The sequence below is a fragment of the Lepeophtheirus salmonis genome, chromosome 9, assembly GCF_016086655.4.
Source record: "Lepeophtheirus salmonis chromosome 9, UVic_Lsal_1.4, whole genome shotgun sequence".
NCBI classification, from domain to species: Eukaryota; Metazoa; Arthropoda; class Copepoda; order Siphonostomatoida; family Caligidae; genus Lepeophtheirus; species Lepeophtheirus salmonis.
The window spans coordinates 23,023,779-23,047,536 of NC_052139.2; the positions used below are offsets into that span (position 1 = coordinate 23,023,779).

At 32.8% G+C, this 23,758-nt stretch overlaps 3 protein-coding genes across 6 annotated transcripts; 1 reads left to right on the forward strand and 2 right to left on the reverse strand.

The window, feature by feature from the left end:
• Positions 1-819: 819 nt before the first annotated feature.
• LOC121124409 (uncharacterized) lies at positions 820-6,767 on the reverse strand. Of its 4 annotated transcripts, none has more exons than XM_071891018.1 (5): positions 6,404-6,767; positions 3,892-3,980; positions 3,785-3,828; positions 2,244-3,720; positions 820-2,184 (listed from the first exon to the last, which is right to left on the reverse strand). In XM_071891018.1, exon 5 carries the CDS (start codon positions 2,180-2,182, stop codon positions 929-931), a length of 1,254 nt encoding a protein of 417 aa, XP_071747119.1. In that variant the 5' UTR covers positions 2,183-2,184; positions 2,244-3,720; positions 3,785-3,828; positions 3,892-3,980; positions 6,404-6,767; the 3' UTR covers positions 820-928. The 4 variants fall into 4 exon arrangements, with proteins under 4 accessions (XP_071747119.1, XP_071747120.1, XP_071747121.1 ...); XM_071891019.1 differs by having other exon boundaries at positions 3,785-3,831; XM_071891020.1 differs by lacking the exon at positions 3,892-3,980.
• An 8,427-nt stretch (positions 6,768-15,194) lies between these two features.
• LOC121123891 (calpain-8) lies at positions 15,195-18,086 on the forward strand. The gene is made up of 5 exons (XM_040718951.2): positions 15,195-15,768; positions 15,839-16,018; positions 16,068-16,686; positions 16,745-16,987; positions 17,293-18,086. Exons 1-5 carry the CDS (start codon positions 15,485-15,487, stop codon positions 17,620-17,622), a joined length of 1,656 nt encoding a protein of 551 aa, XP_040574885.1. The 5' UTR covers positions 15,195-15,484; the 3' UTR covers positions 17,623-18,086.
• LOC121123892 (uncharacterized) lies at positions 17,100-23,676 on the reverse strand. Its single transcript, XM_040718952.2, has 4 exons — positions 23,257-23,676; positions 18,334-18,764; positions 18,120-18,280; positions 17,100-17,610 (listed from the first exon to the last, which is right to left on the reverse strand). Exons 1-3 carry the CDS (start codon positions 23,624-23,626, stop codon positions 18,140-18,142), a joined length of 942 nt encoding a protein of 313 aa, XP_040574886.1. The 5' UTR covers positions 23,627-23,676; the 3' UTR covers positions 17,100-17,610; positions 18,120-18,139.
• Between the last annotated feature and the right edge of the window lie 82 nt (positions 23,677-23,758).

Below are 23,758 nucleotides of genomic sequence, written 5' to 3' on the forward strand. Positions count from 1 at the left end.
TATATTAAGTGAATCAGGAGCTAATCACGATCTCAGTATTTGTCCTCCTTCATGACAATATAATAGTGAAGTGATATTTTTTAAGTTTAAAGTTATAGATGTCGTCTCCATGTATTTTTATGAAGCTGGATACATCCCGGGCACTAGTGAGGTAGACTGACTTATCCAGCTGTTGCAAGCAAACTTGTCTACAGATCGTGCTCAAACTTGGCATAATAATGAAGGACAGTGCTGCAGACAATTATTTGTTTTTTTAATCCCTTCAGCGCTGTCAATTTAATTTGAGAATTCCCAGTATTTTTTAAAGCAGAATGTATATTCTATATATAAACAAAAGAACAAGAACAGAGACGGATAAGCAATATGAGGAATTGCTATCTCAATTCCGGTCTTCGTTCGACTTTGTCGGTTTCGGTTCTAGCGGTTCGTGAACCGAAACCGCTTGAACTACAAGACCGATAAGGGCACAACCTTGGTTGTTAGTTAGCCTATTTGTCCCAATTATGGAATTATAATTTAATCATTGTTCACAGCTTAAAATGAGGCAATTCTAATTCAACCAATCAACGTTCAGGACATTGATTATGGAAAAAGAACCAGAAATTCACTGTATATTTTTGTGTTAGCGAGGTAAGGGCCTCTGCCAGTGAAGTATTTTCAATGTTAAACAATTGCACGAATTGAATGACAATTATATGTTTATTCATATATTATATTGTTAAAAGTCAAGGCTAGGACTTTATTCTCAGCACTAAGGCATGCTGCATGAACAACGTAATTTCCCATCATTTACTCTCCGAAACAATGACGAATGTAAAGTTAATAAATCAATAAATAAATATTTTATTAAATTAATGTTAATGAATAATAATACCCTCTTGAGAATAAAAGATTAAATTAATTAAAAGTTGATATATTTATGTTTAAATTAAGGATTGATGAATGAATTATAAGCTCTCAGAGGATTTGATGCATCTCTTGTAGAAATATGCTTATATTTCATGCCTGAAGGATTATCATCATACATCCTCTCAGAGAGCGTTGGAATCACATCCCTTGTTTGACCATTACTTGGAGTTCCTTCAGGTCCATTATAGAAATCATGTTGATTGGGATGATCATTATAGTTCTCTCGGCTAGAAGGAGACTTATTGTAATCTTCATGCTCAAATGAAGAGTCTGAAGGACTACCATAGACTTGAAAGCCTCCATAGGGGTTAAATTTAACTGGCGATTTAGCCGAAGGACCCGAATTTTCACTTACTTCTTCTCTATAATCCTGAGAAGCATAGTCGTAAAAAGAATTGGAGGGCTCTGTGTATTCATTTTCGTGATGTTCACTATGGGTTCCATGATTGCGCTGATTGTTGTTAGTGTTGTGTTCAGGATTGGCGTGCAAGTTATTCTCATGCTCACGTGTTTGATGATGATGATTGTGATTGTAATCCTTGGATCCATCGTTATAATCTTCCGAAAAATCCTGACGGAAATCCCCATCATCCTCGTCAATTCCAAATCCTTCAAAATCCTCAAAATTCTTGTTCGGATCGTTGCTACTCGCTTCTTGGTTTTGTTTCTGTGCTTGAAAATGTGAATATCCATCGTGGAAGCTATTGTCTTCGTTAACGGGCTTTGCTCTCAAATCCCCATGACTTGAAGGTGGAAAGGTCTCACCTCCAGTGAATGAAGGATCAATCCCTCCTCTCTGATCCCCTCCATACTGTGGAACTCCTTTTTCACTCGTTATTTCATATCCTATAGGCCGTTGATAAAATTGAACGAGAGCCTCAGTCTCTACATGATCTCCCCCTCCAGAAGGACCGGAATAACTTTTAAATATGTTCTCTCCACCACCTGTTCTTCCACTTCCGCTAGTTACGTATAAATTGGACTGAGATTTGGGTTCGGATAGGACATAGGAGTTATCTGCTGTGGATGTGGGTGCATTTCCACTGAAAGGCTGAATCAGGGATTGATGATGAGGATTGTGTTGTATAATACTTAGGCCATCTTCTTTTTTAGGTTCGATTGGACTCCATATCACTTGATTCCCGGCCTGATGATTCGTTCCTGTATTTACTGGTGTATAAAAGCTATGGGTTGGAGTCCCTGTGGAGCTTGAAAGATAAGGACTTTGAAGAAATAGAAAAAGAGATAGGAGGATATGGATCTTCATCATCATAGCTAATAATAGTGAGATACTGCGTTACGTAATGAAGGAATAACAAAGGTGAAAGACTTACCTAATTCTCAGATCTGTTCCTGTAATCATGAATATCAATACTGATGCCTTGACGCTCAGGAAGTGGATCTTTTATAGAAATGTTGAAATAACATTTTCTCCTTTGGAAAGTCATTCTCCAGTAGAAGAATCACAGAGAATAAAAATAACAAAAATCCTTCAAAAACTGGATGTAAAACGGAGGAATAGAAATTATCGCTGAAAAAAAAAACATGCATATATACTTGATGAACAAAGTAGTAATCAAGTTCAGGGGCGTCCGTAAAATTATATATATATTTTTTTGGGGGGGGAGGGGGGGATTTTGGATTTTTTTGAAAAAAAAAACAAAAAATTGGAAAAATAATAATCTGAAAATCAAATTTGATGAAAAAATTTCTAAAATTAAATTTCAAATATAAAATTTAGAAAAAGAAATCCCAAATGTTAAATGTTCTGTTTAAAAGATTTAAAAATCCATAATTATTAGAATAAAAGGAATTGTTTGAAAAAAAATTCAAAAATTCAGACGTGTTTGAGATAAAACATAAATTTTTTGGAAAAAAATTTCTAAAAGAAATTCTAAAATATAAAATCTTTCAAAAAATGAATTTAAATATTACAATTTTTGGAGATGGATTTCAAAAATCCAGAGTTTTTTACAAAATAAGAAATTTTACTTAAAAAAATTTCTAAAATCAAATTTCAAATATAATTTTTATGTAAGGAAAATCACATATTAAATATTGCAGCGAAAAATTTTAAAAATCCAAAGCTATTCTCAAAAAATCCAGTGGTGTTCAGAAAAAACTGAATTTTTTGGAAAAATAATTCTTGAATTAAATATCAAATATAAAATACCTACTCCAAAAATAAACTTTAAAAATCAAAAATCTAGAGCTGGTTAGAAAGAAATGAAATTTTTGTTAAAAATTTCGAGTATAAAGTCGTTGGAAAAAAAATCAAATATTTATTTTAAAAAAAAAAGTCAATATATTATTTAAAAAAAATCAAATATTAAATGTTCTTGTTCAAAGTTCGGAACGTACATTTTCTTCCCAAAGAATGGAATAAATAATCATACTTCTAATCCCATCACAAAGTACATATAATTAACATGTCTAAATATTGACATTATCATAAAATATTTATACGTAAATGTAATATCATACGACGTTCTCAAGGGTCATACAATGATGAAGCTGAAAATACGTTTATAGGGTAATTAATATTAAAATCTTAACGTGAAATATTTTAATTTATATATAAGGATTAAGCGCAAATTGTAGGAGAGATCACACACTAGTGTTGCAGTTTGGTCTGAAAATTCTAGACCGATCTGAGATCCTTACGGCTTTAACAAACTAATTCAGTCCTTTAAAGAAATTCAGCTTCTTATAGAAAAAACAGTTACGAATACTCTTTGGTTTTTTGAATACATAGACCAGGAATTCTCAATAAGAGGCCTGTGGAACAAATGTGAATGAATTTCATATGGCCTGCGAAAAATATTTTATTAGCATAATTTGAATATTATGAAACATACATATACATATACAGTACCTTCATAGTATTAAAATAATTTATGTATGTGTTTAATGTACGCCCTGCTTAAAAAAAACAACAATGATAATTATTAAATTATTTCAAAAAGAGAGACAAATACATACTTTAGTTATGAAATAGTAAAAGTTGTTCAGAATTCAGAGTTATGTACTTCAGACTATGTTTCATACTGATCAGACGAGATTCCTGACATCTAATGTAATAATTGTATTTATTAGAAAAATCACAAGTACGATTCAATTTTCAATTATAAGAAAACAGTTCCCAATTAAGTTTGCAATGACAATATCAATAATTAAATCACAATGTTAAAAATTTGAAAAAAATGCTGTATATTTTCCGAAATCAGTATTTTCACATGGTAAATCATATGTTTCAAAAGGGGTCCAAGTTTGAGTATATTTACATCAAATGGACAGAAAACAACAAAAAATGTTGTATTGACGTATCAATAGATAACACAAGGGAATTTGCTAGAATTACTTCGATGTCGATCCCCAATTCTACTCTGAGTCCAACAAGGCTATTACAACTCAACAAATTATCAGGCTCTTTATGAGTACAAACGAATTTTCAATAAGGTTTGGGATATAATCCCATCTATTTAGGAAAGGATGTTCCCTACTCAGGAATTAAATAATAATTACAACTAAGGGAATTAAAGTTCATTCTTCAAATTACCAATTCCAAAAAACGGGCCAGCAAAGAAATTTACAGGATTTACATATGATAGTAGATATTATTATACCTTCTTTATATCATTCATTATTTTTTTAGTTCTTACACTCTTCAATCCTAGCTATGAGTGAAGAAAAAAAAATATAGATAGGACCGTCGGTCTGAAAGATCGATGCATCAGTCCTAAAGGCTGAAGGGGTGAGGAAAAAAAGACTGATAAGGCAATCTGTCCGGTTCTAGGAGGGCTCATCTGGAACATTTTTGCCTTCTACGTTTTTGCATTGTAACGTATTCGCCTTGTACCACTTTCGCCTTGAAGTGTTTTCCTCTTGTACTGTTTTGCCTTGGATAATAAGAGAAGGAATACTAATTCTTCTTAGTTATATATTTGTTTTGAATTTTTACCGCTATACTCCAGCTTTGAGATATTAGAAACAAAAATGTAAACAAGCTAGACAATTACAATTCTTCAAACATTACTTATATATAATACGTAGATTTCAAAGCATTGGGATGGAATCACGGAAAGCTACAGCTACGTTCCGTTGCAAAGAACCATTAGCATATCCATCCATTTTTTCATCAAAATGTCATAAAGAGATGTTGAAATCTCTAACTCCATCAACGATTGTACTAGAGTTATAGATCAAGATGGGGTCCATGTCAGTCTACATGAATATGATAAATTTGTATTATGTATCAACATATGTACTTCATAAACTTATCAGTTATCATAATCATAAATTTTGCTGTGCTCGCATCCATCCTTTACTTGTGCTTCCCTCCTAGTGCCTCGGGAGTAATATATATATCGTAGTTCTGTGTGTTTATATCCTATGCATATTTTGGGATTCTACGTGACAATTAACTATCTTCTATTCGTTAGGATTTTGGATCCTAACGAATGGAAGAAAATCATAGTTTCAATACCCTTTCGATATAAAACATCCTTTCTATTGATTGATAAATAGGAAAGATTAAGTCAAAAGAAGTCCGATACATCACTACTACCTACATCATTAAGTTATATTAACAAGTACGTTCTATGGTTGGGAAAAGATTGAATGTTTAGTTGCTACTTATTGAATTGGTGGTAAAATACTGGGGGATAGATGGTTCGGGGAGTAAAACTCTAGGGGATAAAAGGATGGGAGTACTTGCCCAGAGTAAAATGATTTGAGGGGAGGGGAGGAAAAACACTAAGACCGTCTCCTACAATGAGGATGTTAACCAAGTTGCAAGATTTCCCGACCAGATGTTATGGTTAGAGGTAAACAAAAATATTAAAACATATATTCCACTTAATAAATTTCCAACTTGTGAATCTTTACTCTGGTTTGACAGTCGTATTGACCTTGTTTCTACTAATTTTTCCTTATAAACCAAAGAAAAACATTGGAAGACTACAATAACTGGACACTTAAGGACCAGCGCTCTGAATTAAAGAGTCGAAGTGCTCGTACTTCAGGCCGAAAACATGAGCTTGTAAATTTAATGGAATCTTTCTATAGAAACTGTAATTTCAGTTTGTTCTCCAGTGCCTGCTGTGGATCCATGCCTATTTTTAGTATATTCATGACAGTTAGTGAATTTCTAATAATTTACAAAGGCCAAATTGAGCAATATGTCCTCTTTAGGAAAAGCTCATGATACAAATTCCCATACTGAAAAACGATCTCTTGAAAAAGGTCAAAGAATGAAAAATGGAAGAACAATTGAAGCCTTAAGCTTCAAAAGACCTTAACCCCATTCAACTCTACGATCTTCTTAACAGGGATCGTGACAGTTGAGATGAAGAAAACAATAAATATTACATAAAATTAGTCATTAATGCAAACGGTGAGATTCAAAAAACATCTGAATCATTGGTTAGTGTCTTAATGGAAAGGAAGAGACTGGATGAGACATAATTAATGTCGTTACGTGTCTGTGTCTGACCAGTAAATTTTTGACCAACCGCATCCTCTTCCATATCCTCTTTCCTTGAATCACGAACCTCAATCGATTGCATCCTCTTCCATATGCTCTTTCTTTGAATCACGAACCTCAATCTTAACTTCAATGAAATTGTCCTCAAAAGTATGTGACTTTAACATAATCTTGAGTGGTGTGGACTTCTTTTGGTTTTTGACGATTTTTATACCTCTCTTCACGAAATGTGACTAATAGTTCTATTGATTTTCTTTAGGAAAAATTCGATAGTTTTTAAGGCATTTACAAAGACTAGGAACGTCAGGATCCCATCCTCCTGGAAGATCGTAATCTTCTTTCTTGAAATGTTTGTGACATACTATTGAATGAAAAGAAGGAGCACAAAGATTATGGGTCTAGAGGTTGATACGATTTATTTCAACCCTCCATTTTCCTTGTAAAGTGGGTTCCTTGGAGAACCTAAAGCCTCCTACGCCTTTACATCCAGGTACACTACAATAGTTCACTATTGTTCTTCATTAGTAATTACGTAGTTTGAGTTTTTTTAACTTTCAATGATACAATTTGAGGATCTATTGAAGTAAAAGTCTTAATTGTTTACCTCTAAGCTCTTTAAATTTAAGCTTACACAACCTACAACATATCGTTATTCCTTCAAATGGTGGACGGATGTCAAATTTTTTGGATCCCTAGTATTTATATATATATTTTAAAAGATTTTTATAAAATTTATCTTGTGTGGGAGCCTTATTTCATATAATCAATCCCGTGGCTGGCAAAAATACTCTTTCAAAATCAGGCCGGTTCTACCCTCCACAATGAAGGGGCTATGAATGTGGACAGAGGGCTCTCTAAAATTAAATAATTAAAAAGACATTATCACTCCTGAAAAAAAAATTTTAAATAAAAAATAGGGGACAGATACATTTTCAAAAAAAAAAAAAAAAATGTCAATTTTCATTATGCAGGGAAGTGTAAAAAACAAATTTACAAAAATTCAAAAACCCAAGTTTCAATGAAATATAATTCAAAAGACTATAATTTATCTATATAAAAATATATCAATAGTTATGACAGAGACGTGTTTGTTAATTTATATATAAGGAACTTCCTTCCCTGATGAGACAAAGCATTTATATGATATATAAAAAAAATGTATTTATATTCGACATTCGTTTACATTTATAGGATAGTTTCATTTCACTTGAAATTTTCACCTTGAATTAGAAAATTGCATTAGCAACGTTACATGACTTTTAATACTAAAGTTGTCATTTAGTGAGAAAGGAATTACGATTTTGCCATTAAGGAATCGTATTTTAAATGTTTTCTCATTTTATAGAAACATTCAATTTAAAACACATCGGACCAACAGTTATTATTTACTTATCCATATTTTGAGAAGTTAAGAGTCATTTTTTTTACAATGTTATGATTAGCAATGTTGTAGAACATATAATTAGCCATCGATTGCTAAGAAAAACATTGTCATAGTTGCCAACATGAACACAGAGTATGAGAAGAGGATTCAGGTCAAAACACTCTTCTCAGCTGGATTATCCCGGAAGGCCATCTGGAAGTAGACTGGAGACTCGAGGAAAACAATTAGTTTTCTGTTAGTAAACGATATTTAAACCAATTTTCAGGAGAAGTTACGAATTTAATTTTTATAGCATTTATACAATCTCTTATGCGCCTTTGGGATATATCTAGTCTTTTTAAATAATTTTGGAAAGGCAAAAGAGAAGGAATTTTCGAACAGTTCCTTAGGAAGGCTGTTAAAATTGATCAAAGTCTCAACCTAAAAGGTAGAAGTGGTCTTTGGAAATTCACATAAGAGCCGAAGTTCGAAGATAAGTGTTTATAGGTAATTTGATTGATCAAGGACTTAGACGATATGGTATCCCCTGCGATATCAGAGCAAATGGTTCTTATGTTCTTGTTATTTAAACTTTCCCTCATCGGCATCTCCCATTTCAATGAAAGTTCATATTTCTCCAGAATGCTTCTAGATCCATCTCAAAAACTTTTTATTCGAGCAGAAAATCTTGACATTATTGATAATATTTTTGAGAGACCACACTGTGGGTTACCTCAAAAACCAATACTTTCCTGTGTCAGAAAATGATTACAATATTCATGCCAGAAATGTTGCCTGTACCATATTTTACGAATACAGATGCTATTGAGATACTTCCGAAAATCAAATAAATTGGGATTGCATAAGCCCCCATAATCTATATGTTTATAGATTCTATTTTTGAGATTTTTTTTTCTTGTGAAATTCGAAAAATGTGCGTTCCATATTTGATATTTTCAAGAATATTAACATTTCAAAAGGGCTAACACGAAGTAGATGCACTACAATCAGTATTATATGTATATTCCAGGCCCTGATTTTATCTCACATGTTCAAACTTACAAAAGAGAAAAGTGAATCTTTTTCTTCATTCTTATATAAATACCCTGCATATTTATTTCCAGGCTACTGGCTTCAATCCAAAAGCCCCCAATTCTGACTTCCTGAGCCATTTTGAAGTCTGGCCACTGCAATCAAGCCATGATAGGAACTTATCAACTCTGGGACTTCAGAATTTATTGCTAGTCCTGTTTTTGTGGAAATCAAACTTAACCCATCCAAGGTCTTCTTAATCGATTTCAGAGTTTGAAAAGCTGTTCTGATATATACCATTGTTAAATCGTCGGCGTAGCACAAACTCTTCAGTTGTAACTGTTTCAAATTGAAACCTTTGACTAGGGACTCATTATGCAAACTATGCAGTAGCTCATCAATACATATAATAAAAAGCAATGATGACACAGGATCACCTTCACTAACTCCCCTCTTAGTTTCAAAATATTCGAGGCTTTTTCTGCACTGAATTAAGGTTCGTGATTTTAATAAGATAACACCAACCATGTGAATCATCTAATCATGAAATTATTTTCTGTATAGTTATATGTTGATGCGATACAGTATTAAAAGCCTCAGTAAAATCAATGACCATAACTAAAGCGTTCGATTCTTAGAGAGTTTGCAGTGTAAAAGGAACGTAATTTCGGCTTCTTTTGCTCCAGCTCTACGAAAAACTTTTTTGATTAACTCAAGCACCTTCTTAACGCAAGCAAAAACATCATTACCATTTGTTACTTTAGATTTGGCAGTTTATGTTATTGAAATGATCCTATTTAGTGGTATACGTATTAATATTTTCAATTTTTTAAAAGTAAAATTTAAACAAGAGTGTTTGTGGGGACATCTATTTAGCAAAATTGTCTTAACTGAGTGTCTCAGCACAACTTTTATTCAATATATGAGCCCTCACCTCAGATGATTACATAATATGAGGCCTAAATCCCTGGTAGACCATACTACCTTGACTTGTGCTTAGTCTACTCCTTCTTGATGGAAGCTACCGGAGACTTGACACTCCTGTGAGGAGTATCAAACACCATCTCGTCCAGACGCACCTAGATAGAGTAGTCCTAAAGGTATGCATCTGACGATGGGGGCAGCTGCATTTTAGGTCCCAAAAGTCTGGAAAGTTGTCTCTCAGTAAGGCCTGGGTCTTAGCGTGCAATGATACGGAACTCCGTCTTGAGACAAAACAAAGTTGTCTCCAAACTATTCTCTGGCCCAAAGTAGCACTTTCTTATCCAGAAGTTTGATGTAAGCTTCTGCATTGAGCTGTTCCTACCTCAGCACAAAAGTGGGAGGGGAGACTTCACAACACTAAGACCATGGTTACGGCAGAATTTTTTGTTCTGGATGAATGTATCACTGAATCTGAGACATTGTGTGGATGTTTGGTTGTGATGTAGCGGATTTTCTGCTTATTTTGAAAATTATTTTATCATAAAAGAACAAAACTTAACTACAATTTGTTGGTTGGCCTTGAGAAAAATCAGAATCTTCTTTGCTCTTTCCAACCGTCTCAGCTTGCAGTGGTTCAGAGATAAGATGTCTTGTTGAACCCCTCTGTGATTTTACACAAATATCATACCGGATTGAAAATAATAAAATGTGTACCACTAGATAAGATCAACCCTGGAGTATTTTCTTCTTCTCTTACCAACTGTAGATAAAGTAGAATTGACTAACTACCAACGGATTTTGCCCCCCTTTCCCTACCAATTCTTTTTGTTTTTTGCATGACACAATAAAGAACGTGACAAGTAGTAATTTTCAGTTGGAAATAAAAGTTACTCTCCCCAATTACTTTATGAATCTCTTTCATAAGTATTGAATCCTTTAAGGCAAATAAAAATGTTTATTTTGCAACAACATCACGTTTAAATAATTACTACTTAATTGCTGTGTCATTAGTAATAGATATATATTTATGTATGTTGACATAACAGACTTTAAATTAAGCCTAGTGCACATAATTATGTGTAGTGAAGAAAATCCCATGTTAAAAAAATGAAAATTAACATGGTAACCAAAATAATTAGAAAAATGATCCGGAGGAGATCAGTGGCAATCAGCAGTGACAACTGAAGAGTGGGAGAAGGAAATAAATGAGAACATTGTCAAGAAATACTCTGATGTCGATCCTCAATTCTACTCCAAGTCACACAAGGACTTAGAGTCCACAACAAATCGTCAAGGTTATTATCCGTCTTTAATAAGGACACACGAATGTTCAATGAGGTTTTGAATATAATTGAATGTAGTAAGAAAGGAAGTTCACTACCCATGAATTAAATAATAATGACATCCGCTAAGGAAAAAAAATACATTCTTCAGATTACCAGTTTTAAAAAAACGAGTGAGCTAAAAAATTTACAAGATTTACATCACTGCCTATGAGTAGAGTTGAAATTCTTGTAAGGAAAAAAGAGCGGAAGGAGAAGGAGGGAGCGAGACATAAGGTACTACTGAATTTAGACCCTTCTTAATGGTGATGTAAATGGTGGGTATTTTTTTGTTTCAAATTGGTAATCTGAAGAACAAATTTTCTTTTCCTTAACTCTTGTTACTATTATTTAGCTCCTGAGGAGTACACTTCCTAAGTAAAAGGTAACAAAACTAAACAAAAAGTGTCACGTGAACAATTATTTTGCAAAAAAGAACACTGAGTACTATTTAAACAAGTTACAGAGATGATAGCATCGCTGTGAACTTGTGTTGAGTTACAAGCTGACTATGTTGAAAAATTAATACAAAATTCAGAAAATATGTCTCGTATCTTTGTTAGTTTGGAAACTTTTCAGACAACCACCGTACATAGGATTTAGATTTTTATATTTATTTATATCAATGAATGGCTTTCATGGTTTTCATGAATGGTCATTGATAATACTATCAATTGAATGCAATTAATAATAAATAACTATTCTCTAAATAACAGTTGTCAACAAGATAAATAATGAAGGCTAGCTACCTTATGTTTTTTGCAAATGTTTATTTTCCCTCTTGACAGTTGAGGGCATAGAGATAGAAATACATAGAGGCGACAAAGGAAATTGATTGGCTGTAGTAAATAAAAAAAATTGGTCTGCAGGAATCAAGGTGACCATGGCACAAACACCCGTTGAACCTCATGAATCATGATGATGCAATTTTTGCTAAACAGATCCAAATTAGTGTACTTCACTTCAATGAAATTATCTGAACTGCCGCAACAGTGACGTCACTACGTGAGTTAGCTACCACCAACCAGACTACCTTAGAAGATCCTTGTTGCCTTACCTTTATATATAGTCACCTTGGCAGGAATGGATTGCAGTTCGATGAGGTGGTATGTTATTTTCAATGTAAGCTAAAGGGAAGAAGTTGATTGTTGAACTTTTTAAAACGTGGTCAGATTTGAATATACTTTCCGCAGTAGGGATTACGGATCTCAATTTATACACTTCATATTCATTATTTTTTCATAAATTAAAGTTTTATAATTTTACGAAAATTTTAAATTACTGTAATTACGTTTGCCCCAATTTGGACAGGGGTTTGTCATCTGGACGTAGTTTCCATAGTATCCAGGTAAAGCATAGATTGAACCCTAACCCCCAATTCAATTTCAAGTTTCTTTTTCTTGAATGATAATAGTCAATAGAGATTTGGGATGAATGGATAAAAGCTGTTCATCTTAAGGACTTCCCGCCGTCCTTTCATCATGCATTAGGCTCTAATCCCTTTGCCGGAGGGCAATTTAAACGCTCAAAAATACACTGGTAATCTTAAGGAAATTAAAACATAACGCTTTTCTATCAAATTTAATGTAATCTCTCATAAGATTTAGCAACATGGAAGTCAAAGAAATCAAGTTGATACAAGTCAAGGTGACTAAAACAAACAATAGATATAAAATTACGAAGAAAAAAAACGTTAATCCTAATTTTATGACTCTCTTTTTGGGATGATGATGATTTCTTAAATTTTTTGGATTTAAAAGAAATTAAGAATATTATCTTTTACTGTTCTGGGAATACTTTTCGTTCAGAATAAAGAAATTGTCGGAATATACTATTGAATAAATAGTTGATGTCTTTAAAATATTACATTTTTATTATTAAAATAAAAAGTTATAAAAGTTGATTGCTTGATCATTTTAGATCCCTATCCTTCCTAACTCAAACTTGTGGTATTCATTCAGAAAGATACTAAAGTCGCTATTGAAATGTAACGAGAAAGGAAGAAGTTGATATGTTAATCTTCGCTTAATTCAAATAAATCCTTGGATGACCAAAACCCTTTTAACGGAACACTCCTTAATTTGAATATTATATCATGAAAAGTATCATTTTTCCTAAGTTTAGGTCATTTTAAAGATTTCCAGACTACTCTAAGTTACCATGTCTTCCTGTCTCTCTGCTATCTTGTGCATGTTGAGTCTGATTAATCATATAGTATACAACAACATGGAGACGATTCTATCACTTTACAGAGTAAATGAAACGTATATCACTTTACCATATTACCATTTCATGAATTTCAAACCACAAAAACTGACTAAAATGTCTGTGATAACGCTCTGAGGCCATAAATATCCCATGATTTACTTAATAAACTGTTATGAATTTTATTTATAGGATTAACTAGGCTTACTTTACCAGTTTTATCTGTAATAGTATTTTATGTCTTAAAAAGAGCTCAGTAGTACTTAAGTAGAGTGTGTCCCTCTCTTTTAACTATACGTATAATTAATAAAAAGAAAATGGCGAGAAGTCTGAGATATTAATTAGTGTTTTACTCATAAGTAATTATAAGCAACAAATATCTTTTCACAATAAATTGACCCCAATGCATGTAATGAATCATTCTTGTCATCCCAGTCGCAGAGAGATGTCTATAGCAAATATTTTTTCTAAGTCTCGGTTATCATGCTTTTTTCATTATTAAAAATCATCTGTGACGGCAATTCTTTGAGTATATTAATCAAACTTTCTATGGTTGAAGGTTAGAGTGGAAAAAAAGCTGGTCGTTGTAATATAAAGAATGAATTTTCTTTTCCTTAGCTGTAGTCATTATGATTTAACTTCTTTGTTATGAACTTATTTTCCTACTACATTGATTACATTCAAAACCTGATAGAGCATTCCTGTGTGCTCATAAAAGAAATAAGCTTGATGATTTGTTGCAGAGTAATAACTACAAGTACTTGTTGAACTTAAAGTAGAATTAAGGATCGGCATCCTTGTTTATTAGAAGAATTTCAAATATCCATAGTTATTCATTATAAATTGTAAACTTTTTTCAAAAATCAGGTCATTCACAGAAAATTGGGGAAAAAAATCAAAAACACATTTTCTTGGAAAAAAATTTCAAATACTAAATTAGTTTTTAAAAAAACAACAACTCAAAAATCCACAGCTTTTCAGAAAAAATTTCAATAATCCACGGCTGCCGACAAAATATTTTAAAAATTCACATTAAATTAAATTTTTGCAAAAAAATTTGAATTTAAAAAAAAACTTAAATATGATATTTTTTGGAAAAAAATTCAAAAATCCCTATCTATACTTGAAGGAAAAATTATTGTAGATGTGAGATCACGACTTGGTGCTGCTCTCTATGGAGCTTACTTCTTGAGCAATGCCTCTAAAATCCTTAGGATTGAAATAAATCCGGATTTTTGTGTATTACAAAGAGCAAATCATTAATAAATATAGACTTAGGAATTGTGTTCAAGTTGTTCGAGGGGGAGTTGACCACACTTCCTGAGGTATTCAGAAAGTTTAAATATTTAATAATTTTTTGGAAAAAAAATTCTAAAATCCATAGTTATTCTCAGAAAGTTATATTTTTTGGAATTTAAAAAAATAAATCCATAGCTATTCTCAGAAAAATTACTTTTTAGGAAAAAAATTCAAAAAATTTATAACTATTCTCAGGAAATTAATTTTTTTTGAAAAAAATTTGATATATAACATTTTTTGCAGCAAAATTTCAAATTTTAAATATTTTGCGGAAAAATTTCGAGCATTAAATTTTTGGAAACAATATTCAAAAATCTATAACTTTTCACAGAAAATTTAATTTTTTGGAAAACAATTGAATATCACATTTTTTTCCCTGCTGCAATATTTGCCCGAATAACCTTGTTCTTAAGAAAATAAATTTTTCAAACAAAAAAATTTACCGCGTAAAATTTTTTCAACTCAACCAAAAAAAAATCATGTAAAAAGCAAAAATTCCTTAATTTTAATCCTTCCAGCTCCCCTCCTGCGGACGCCCCTGTGTTTGTAAAATGTATGTTTCATTAGTTTTGAATATTATTAGTAATTAGGGAATTGCTCTATCAATTTGCAGAAATTGAATTAATGTTTCCTTGAACTCATCTCCACAGCTAATGATTATAAAAAAAACTACACATTGAGAACCAGGAACAAACAATGAAACAATTGCCTCATACTCATACAACCATAGAGGGGGTAGACTCACTCACTCATCATCAACTTGGATTAACAGCAACAGGCAACATTTTTGTACGCCAGGTAAGGAGGTGGAAGAAGCAAAGTGATGATGGGCGTATATGACAGAGGGTTACATGAACGAATATGTAGGCGTACAGTAAAGAATACACTAATGTTACAATCTCTTTATATTGACACCAACATCTGAGAATGCCTACTCCTTAACAAATGGGCATTAGAACAAATTCTCCAGGCTCCTCACGGGAGAGCTCACCAGAGGCATGGGCATCTCCTTATTCCAATCGCAAATCTCCACTTCCTTCTGTTGGTCCTCAGGAAGAAGAGACGGAGTATTTGTATGATCAAAATTTTTTTAAACTTAGAGATGTCTGTCTTAAGAATGGCACTCTTTTTGAAGATCCCGAGTTCCCGGATGATAACGATCTGTTGAGAGATAGAAGTCATCGCTATGAGGAAGAAATTGAGTGGATGAGACCACATGATATCCTTAGGTTTGATTCGCTTGAAATGAATAATTGTTTAGCTGAATTATGTATGAAATATATTTATATCCATTTTCAGAGGAAGAGAAGAGCCAGTTCTAGTGGCAGAAGCAAATGAGGGGTTTGATATAAGGAAAGGCCTTGACACTTGGTTTGTTCCAGCACTCTCTGCAATTGCTGAAAATGAAAAATTGCTCCGAAAAGTTGTTCCAAGAGATCAAGGGTTTTCTCAAAAAGAAAATTATGCTGGGATTTTTAGGTACAAATATCCTTTAACTATTATTCAGCTTAAATAAATCATTATGCAGATTTCGATTTTGGTTTGGATTTTGGATCGAAATAGTCGTAGATGATCGCCTTCCAGTCCGTAGGGATGAACCTCTTTATTTAAAATCAAATTCTGAATTGGAATTTTGGCCATCCCTAGTAGAAAAAGCATATGCCAAAGCAAAAGGATCCTATGAACTTCTCAATCATTGGCCACCCATAGATGGCTGCATAGAACTAACAGGTGGAACTCCAGAAAGAGTGCGGAATTTAAATCAACTTCTAACTGAGGATGCCCAAGACGCAGATAGGTTATTTTTTGATGTATTGAGAGCCTTACGCGTGGGAAATATAGTACTTGCTAGTCCTCCTCCAAAAACACGAGAAGACAAATTAAGATTAGCAGAGGCTACCGAATTAGGATTACAAGTTAAGCACATTTATCGAGTCACCCAGGTAGCAAACTTGGGACAAGGACGACAATTGATTCGTGTGAAAGATTGTTCTAGGACTACAGCTTCCATATGGATAGGTGCATGGCATCCAAAGGATGCAAGATGGTCTCATATACCTGATGAAGCACGCAGGGAATTAGACTCTGAGACATTCCATGATGGTGGATTTTGGATGGCTTATGGGGATTTTCTGAAATATTTCAAGGTAAATATGTTCCCAAATACTTAAATCCCGTTATATAATAGTAACTATTCTGGATTAGACATTGGATATTTGTCACATTAGTCACAACATTGATACAAGTGCTTCATTTCGTGGTCGATGGGAAGCAGATCATAATGCTGGAGGTGTTCTAAAAGGCGACTTTCGAAATTATGCATGTAACCCACAATGCTTTATTCAATTAGATGATCCAGATTATAAGGATCCTCTTGCTCGTTGTTCGGCCATAATATCTCTAATGCAAAAAAGAAAAGCTCACAGTCGTGCTAAAGGCATGAACAAGGTAATCTAAAATAATTGCTTCATCAAAAGTAACTAATTGCACAGCTAACATTGTTACAAAAAGAGTATGAATGTGTTTTGTAAAATAAATTATGGAGTAGAACAACTATAAATCATATTATTTTAGAAATTTACTGCTAGAAATAATTACAATGTGTCATTCAGATACATACTTAAATTTGACATTTGAATTTATTAAAATGCCGAAAAAGAAAACAAAAATTAAGGCGAACACCTGGTTCGAAATCCTCCAAAAAATCCTGAAAACGCAACTTGTATTTCATCCTCTTTATAAATTTATTTCAGATTGGATTTAAAGTCTACAAGGTAGAAGATGAAGTCGAGGAGCTCTCGCGAGACTTTTTCTTCCTCCGACGCAACGACAAAAGCCACAAGAAGGTAGCCAAAACACCCACATGGCATGATGGAAGAGAAACGAATATAAGAGTCCGACTCCCTCCGGGAAAATATTGCATAATTCCGTCCACCTATGAACCAGAAGTTGAAGGAGACTTTATACTTAGAGTCCATTTCGAAAAATATTCACGGGAAGGAGATGCAGAGTATTCTCATCAAACACTTGACTATGAGGAAGGCGAAGACGAAGTTGATGAACACTCAAAACTAATAGAATAATGAAAAGTATATGTTAGTAATCTGCAAGATATTAGTGCTTTCATTAATTATTTCTCTCTATTTTGACAATTGGAACGTATTAGCGAGTAATGAGCACTATTCTTTATTTTGTGATTTTTTTCTCTCAGTAGATATGTCGTCTACTGAAGTTGCCAAACTAAACTTTTATGTTTGACTTACAAGGATTTATACAATTTTAGCATCGTTGAATTAATGAACATTTTCGTTTACTATATAGGTAGGTTTATCATGTACATATATGTGTACTTGAAAGCAGTTTGTATTTTATCAGCATGTAAAACACAATTAATCAAAATAATAGCAAACAATCGTTAATACTTAATATAGATATACATACATAATATATATAAAAATCTAACTTTAATCATTGTAAATTGAATATAGTCTTAGTAAAAACAATATTCAGATAATTGAAATAAAAAGATTGTTGTTAGTTTGGAAAACATGATTAATTCTTTGAATGAATAGGACGACACCTTCAATAATATTTCGACCATTAGCCCATAAGAGGTGTGTTTTGAATGACTTGATACATTTGCACCTTGGCGATGGGTTCATCTTCATATTCATCAATTCCGTGAGGCATAGGAAGAGCTGGATTAAGTTGCCTTACCCACGTTTCTAAGACTATTCCAGTCTGAAAATATGTATGATTAGATAAAAAAAATTGTGAAAAAACAAAAACCTTACTGGTAAATGCTGCAGTGATTCTTGTAGACTAGGAACCGTAACAATCAATGATCCAGGCTTAATAACACTCCTTAGAAAGAGCCACATTTTGACTTGGAGCTCCGGACTCATGAACCAATCAAAAACATTATTTAATATAACTACATCTGCGGAGTTGAATACCTCAGGAAGTGTGGTCATCTCCCCTCGAACAACTTGAACACGATTCCCAAGTTTATATTTATTAATGATTTGCTCTTGTAATACACATAAATCTGGATTCATTTCGATACCAATGATTTTGGAGGCATTGCTGAAGAAGTAGGCTCCATAGAGGACAGCACCAAGTCGTGATCCCACATCTACAATGGTTTTTCCTTCGAGTCCTAGTGGTAAGAGATTTCTAAAGATATACTCCAGTAAATCCTTGGAACAGGAGTGTGTGATGAGTTCTGGAATAATAATGATATAATTAAAGACACTTAAAAAACTTGTGAATAAATATATTATTATTGCACAGCATACATAATGTAGGATGTTTCTAGACAAAAGCTATCTTCATTAAGAATTATAAAAAAAAGAAATTACCAGCTTATCAATTATTTTACTTCCTAAATATAAATGACCCATTATTTCATTTGATTTATTCGCTTAAGTATGGGCTTCATTTTGTGGGATGGTTTGAGATGCATAGGAATATTAGCTATAGCCTTCATTTTATTTATGAACATTTTTTTAAAGTTCCCCTTTAAAATATTATCTATTTTATCTTTTTTTCTATTACTGACCGATAATTTTGTAGATCTTTAAGTGACATTTAGAATGATCTATCAAAATAATTTAGTAATAAGAAATGTGGGATAATTAGATTCCGGGTACAAATGTAATCCACGCTACGTTTTAAGAAAAATTACTCCAGCCTGCTTTTGCATTGACAGAGCACATATAATCTAAGAATGATAATAACTGATTTTTTTAATCAACACATACTTGGAGATACAACTTGGAGAAGGAGAAAGGTTTAACAATAAGAGCATATAACGCCTAACCTTATACTCCAATATTAGTCTGAATTTAATGCACGATATTATAGGGGTAGGCGGTACTGAGTGAATTTTGGGTCATATTTTCAAAACCAGCTTGCTTGTCTTTTTTTGGTTGTATTTTAATCCAATTAACCAAAATATGAAAAAAAAAAAAAAAAAAATGGCACCCTAAAAAACTAAAACAAACCAGTTTCCCCTAAAAATTCACCGCGTCACTTTATTCCTCAATAAAATCGGCTGTAGAACTCTTAAAAAGTTGTTTGATGACTCTATTCCTACTAATTACAAGCCAAGGATTCCAAATATAGCATTAGTTTTGTCCTATCTTTTGTAGATTTATAAATTTTTGAGAACATGTTCAACAGCACCCCATTTTTTACTAAACGGTTAGTTTTTGATTTTTTTACGAAAATAATCATCCCCCAGCCTAAAAATTCATTCCTTGTATGACTTATGTAAGCTAGTTGCACATCTAAATATGTATTTTGAGCATTTATATAAGCACAAATCGAAAGTATTACTGGTCATTGTGAAAATAACATGTAAATCAGTGTTACTATGTTGTACACATATAATATCTAATAATACAAAATATTGTTCATAATACTTGTAGAAAAATTGAATTGATCAAGAACTTTTATTCAACCATTTGAAGTGATCCTTCTCAAGGATTGAATTGATGGCATTATGATTTCTTAGGGAAAATGTCATGAATTTGTTGTGTGAAATATCCCATTCACCATCTACATCACTACAGAGTAGAGGCTGAGTGCAAATCTAGTGTCTGGTTTTCTAGGATGTTTCTATGTTAAATTGACCCTTTTTCACTCTTACAAGATGATCCATTGGGAATGTGCCATCATAATTCCTGTTCTCACAAGAAGCAATATACCAAGTGTTTCATTCACCCTCAGTGACAAGAGTAACACAGTAATTTCCAATTTCAATTTCTATATCATCTTCAGTTCCAACTTCTGCCATATTACATTCGAGAGCTACCTCAGCATCTCTGTTTGTTGGTAATAGGGGCACTAGAATAAGAAGGTTCATGTCCAGCCAAAAGTGTACAAAGGTTGACTAATCTCTCTTCATGTAAGTTCTTGTTGACCTTGAACATAGTTGGATATTCCAAAACATCATACTTGTGCGTATCGTGATAGTACATCAATTCATTTCATACAATCTTCTCTTTCATGTCAGGATGGGAGTGGAGAATTTGATGAAGCTCCTAAACACTAAGCTGAAGATACTTTAGTGCGTACAGACTCTTTTTCTTGCCCATCTCGATTTTTTCAGCAATCCTGATATTAAGAAGCTACTTCTGTTCATTGTACCATTTGTTTTCCATATCATTTAGTACTTTAAATAACTAATGCTGCTATACTATTTGGAAGCAACGTTCTAGAAGGTCTGCAGCCAATTTTATTGAAAAATAATGTGGCGCAATGCATTTTTAGGGGAAATTATGGCTCGTTTCAGTTTTTCGGGGGCAAGCCCCCAAAAATAAAAATAAATCATTTTTTTTTTCACATTTGGCTTAATTGGACTAAAATACATCCAAAAAAAGACAGGCAAGCTGGGTTTGAAAATATGACTTAGTACTACCTACCCCTAGCTATTATCTTTTAAACAGAGTAAACATTATAACAGTTTTTCACATATAAAAATCTTTACAGATGTAAGTTATTTTCATCCAGTTATTAGCTTTGCAGTCAGCACATAAGAGCAATAAAAGTTATAATATTGCAATTTCAATGAGCATAAACAAATTCCTACATTTATAAAAAAGTAATAACTTCAATTAACAATGTTAGTAGCTATTTTTTTTCCTTTAATAAAATAATATTAATGCATAACATTCCTTGTTACCTGATGTTACTTTACATATGTAGTTCTAGGAATATTGCCCTCCGGAATATTATACTCAATGGAAAATTACCAGTAATTCAGGGGCGTCCGTTTTGTTTTTACAAAAACAAGAATGTCATGATTAATTAGTATGAATTCATATTAATAAGCATCATTACCACAAAAAATATTTTGATGTATTAATTTTATCAACTTTTCAATTACGTTTATAACCACGATTTAAATAAGTTTTGTATCAATCTGAAAAACATAAATTACCAATAAAAAAAATAAAAAAATTGAATGGCAACTTTTCAATAATTATTTATAAAATATGATTTTTATGACAAGACGAGTTTGTTAGCGAGCAAAAAGAGCTGGGGTGAGTATATCTCGTAATTCCTCAATTGTTTTTTTAGAAACTCGAAACTACTAATGCAGCAAAATTCAGCTTACGACACGTCACTATTTATAAGTATACAGGAAGATTCTTTTTTTATTCTTATCAAATTTTTTAAAACTATTTTAATCAACAAGATATACATACGGCCCGTCACCCAAAAAACATAATGTTCAGTCAAAAGTTAAGTAAAGTAGAGTTATTTAGGACTGCTGAAGACTGCAGTCCCGTCCAATTCAGTCTAGGTCCGGTCTAGATACGTTCTAAAAACTTATAAAGTTCGGTCATTGATGACGTCATTATTTCATTTTTTTTTTAAATCATCTGTAATCTTGGCAGTCCTAAGCAGAGATAAGACCGGTATTAAGACTGGAATGGGCCGAAAAAATATTTTTAAGCAGTAATGCATGAAATATGTCCTGCCACAATGAATAATAATAAAAAACAAAAAATAACGTGGTAATCCTGACAATTAAAGAATGTTTGCTAGGAGAGCAGCTTAGTGTCTGTCTTTATTTAGAACTCAGTCCCGTCCAATTCAATCTCGGCCCAGCCCAGCCCAGCTCAGTCCTAAGACTTAACCGGACTAGACCAAATAATAAAGTACTGTCACAGCACCAAGTATCCGTACTCGTATTTCTTGAACACTTTAAGCACCGGTGATGTACGCAAGCTGAATTTTACGTGAGTGTTTTCGAGTTTCTAAAAAAAATACTCGAGGAATTATGAGTTTAACTCATTACTCGCTTGCATACTCGTCACTTGGCTGAACACTCGATACACACACTTACACTTTTTGCTACCTAAAAAACTCGTCAGTCATAAACATCATATTTTTTACTGAATAATTGAAAATTGTCATTTAAAAAACTGTGTGGTTTTCTAGAGAACTATTGTATTCGTGATTGAATATACTATATTTGTACATATGTATAAAAGGATCTATTCCTAGATTGAATATAAGGTACTGATGACCACAGAAAATTGTTTTTGTAATTTATGTTCGACTGATTGATCTAAAAATTAGTTTTAACTTATTTGAATCGTAGCCATAAGCGTAATTCAACAGTTCATTAGTCAATATTTTACTATAGTTTGGTTATAACTTCGATAAGATATGTTTTTAGCGGCACCGATGATTATTAATATGAATGCATATTAATGATACTATATAGAAAAAATAGAGATTTAAGTAATTCCAAGCAATGTCGAGTCCTCCTGCTAGTCTTTAAAAAATCAAAGAAATATTATTTTAAAACGAACTGGGATTATGAGTACACATAGCATTAAAATCAACACAGTTCTAAATGTGAGGAAACATAAATTCTAAATTTTGCCAAGAAAGTAAGTAATTCTAGGAAGATTTACATGTTATAATGGGCTCGAAAAAGTAAAAAAAAAAGAATTCCAAGTTTTTACGTTTTACGTTCAAATTCCGAGTAATACTCTGCTTTTTATGCCCACGAGCCGAGTTTTTTGTTTCTTTATTTACTTCATAAAACTCGAGTACCGATTTACGAGTTTTGCTCGTGACAACTCACTAATAAGCACTAAGTTGTAGGACTTAAGTATAAGGACCGATGTACTTATCCTGGTCACAAAGTATGCAGACGATAATAATGCATAACGAATAATGCTCGATATACTCACTGATTTGTCTGGTATTTTTAGAGCCACAGTCCCCACAGATCTGCTTTGGAAGCTTTCCATCCTCCACAAGCTTTTCTTCATCCTCTTCATCATATAAAAAGGCATCTAAATGTAAGAAATCCTCAGAATCCGGATGATGGATGGACTCTGAAGGCATAACGGCTTCAAGCGGCAAATGTGCTCTTATATCATTGGAAATTTCCCTGAGTTGAAGACGTATTACAGGCTTGATCGTGTTTGCTGCAGGTGCAGGAGAAACGGTGCGAATCATATCTGGTAGGGAGATGCGAAGCCATTCCAAAAAGGGCTCGTGATGTGAAGGATTCGACGCATTGAGTAATGATAGAAACCCCTTTTGCAAACTCTCCATGTTTTCAATTTCTTATCACAAGTAAATAGAACTAGCTACGAACTCTTACAGCTGATATATTTATAAAAGGAGGGCGTGCATCAAGTGGGATATTCTCCTTGTCTCATTGGTCAAGAGAATACATAAATAATG